The 685-nt window shown below is 40.1% G+C and overlaps 1 protein-coding gene across 16 annotated transcripts in view; it reads left to right on the forward strand.

Moving 5' to 3' along the window:
- Positions 1-685, forward strand: part of LOC494351 (thrombospondin type-1 domain-containing protein 7A) — a 20,800-nt gene that overhangs the window by 3,824 nt on the left and 16,291 nt on the right. For 15 of the 16 annotated variants that reach the window (XM_026837322.1, XM_026837307.1, XM_026837310.1 and 12 more), the window contains one exon: positions 200-364. The exons of the other annotated variant lie outside the window; for it this stretch is intronic. In XM_026837322.1, coding sequence (XP_026693123.1) covers positions 200-364 — 165 coding nt within the window. The remainder of the gene's footprint in view (positions 1-199; positions 365-685) is intronic. 16 annotated transcript variants of the gene reach the window in all.

Genomic DNA, 685 nt, shown 5'->3' on the forward strand with positions numbered 1-685 from the left:
AAGCACTAATGAAAGGTCACGAGTATGACGATTTCAATAATATACATTGTATATCACACTGGCACAAACGTTAGAGGAAATGTCGCTTGGTTAAATGTCTATGCGCAATAACGCCATTGTAAAAGACTTTTTTGTTTTATTAGATGCTAAGTATAATATACCATTAACAATCGCACAAAAAATGTAAATTGTCTCTTAGGTTGGCCCGTGGTCAAAGTTTGGTAGGTGTAGCGCCTCATGTGGTGGAGGAAGAAAAACTCGTACACGGAAAATCATAACTCGACCCCAACACGGTGGTACAAGATGTCCTGCTTTATCTGATACACAATCCTGCAATAACAACAATTGTCCAATCGATTGTAGGGTAGGTCTTATTTAAGAATGAATGTAACTTATTTATCTTCGTATGTTGGGGCAACGACAATCGTTATAACACGAGTGTTCTGTTTCTTACACCTCGTACCCGCTTACAAAGTTACCACGTATGTAACGCCGTGGAATAGTGGTTGGCGCGCCTGCCTCTAACCCAGAAGTAATTGATCCAAGGCTCCACGCTGCTATCATTGTGGGCGTATGTGTCCTTGGGCAAGACACTTAAGGGCAATTGCTCCAACCCAGTGGTCACTAATGGGTTGTCCAAATTATCAGCAATACATAAAAAATAAATTAAGTCCCAAAAAAATAT

Source organism: Ciona intestinalis, chromosome 13 (genome assembly GCF_000224145.3).
Source record: "Ciona intestinalis chromosome 13, KH, whole genome shotgun sequence".
In the NCBI taxonomy this organism is placed as follows: Eukaryota; Metazoa; Chordata; class Ascidiacea; order Phlebobranchia; family Cionidae; genus Ciona; species Ciona intestinalis.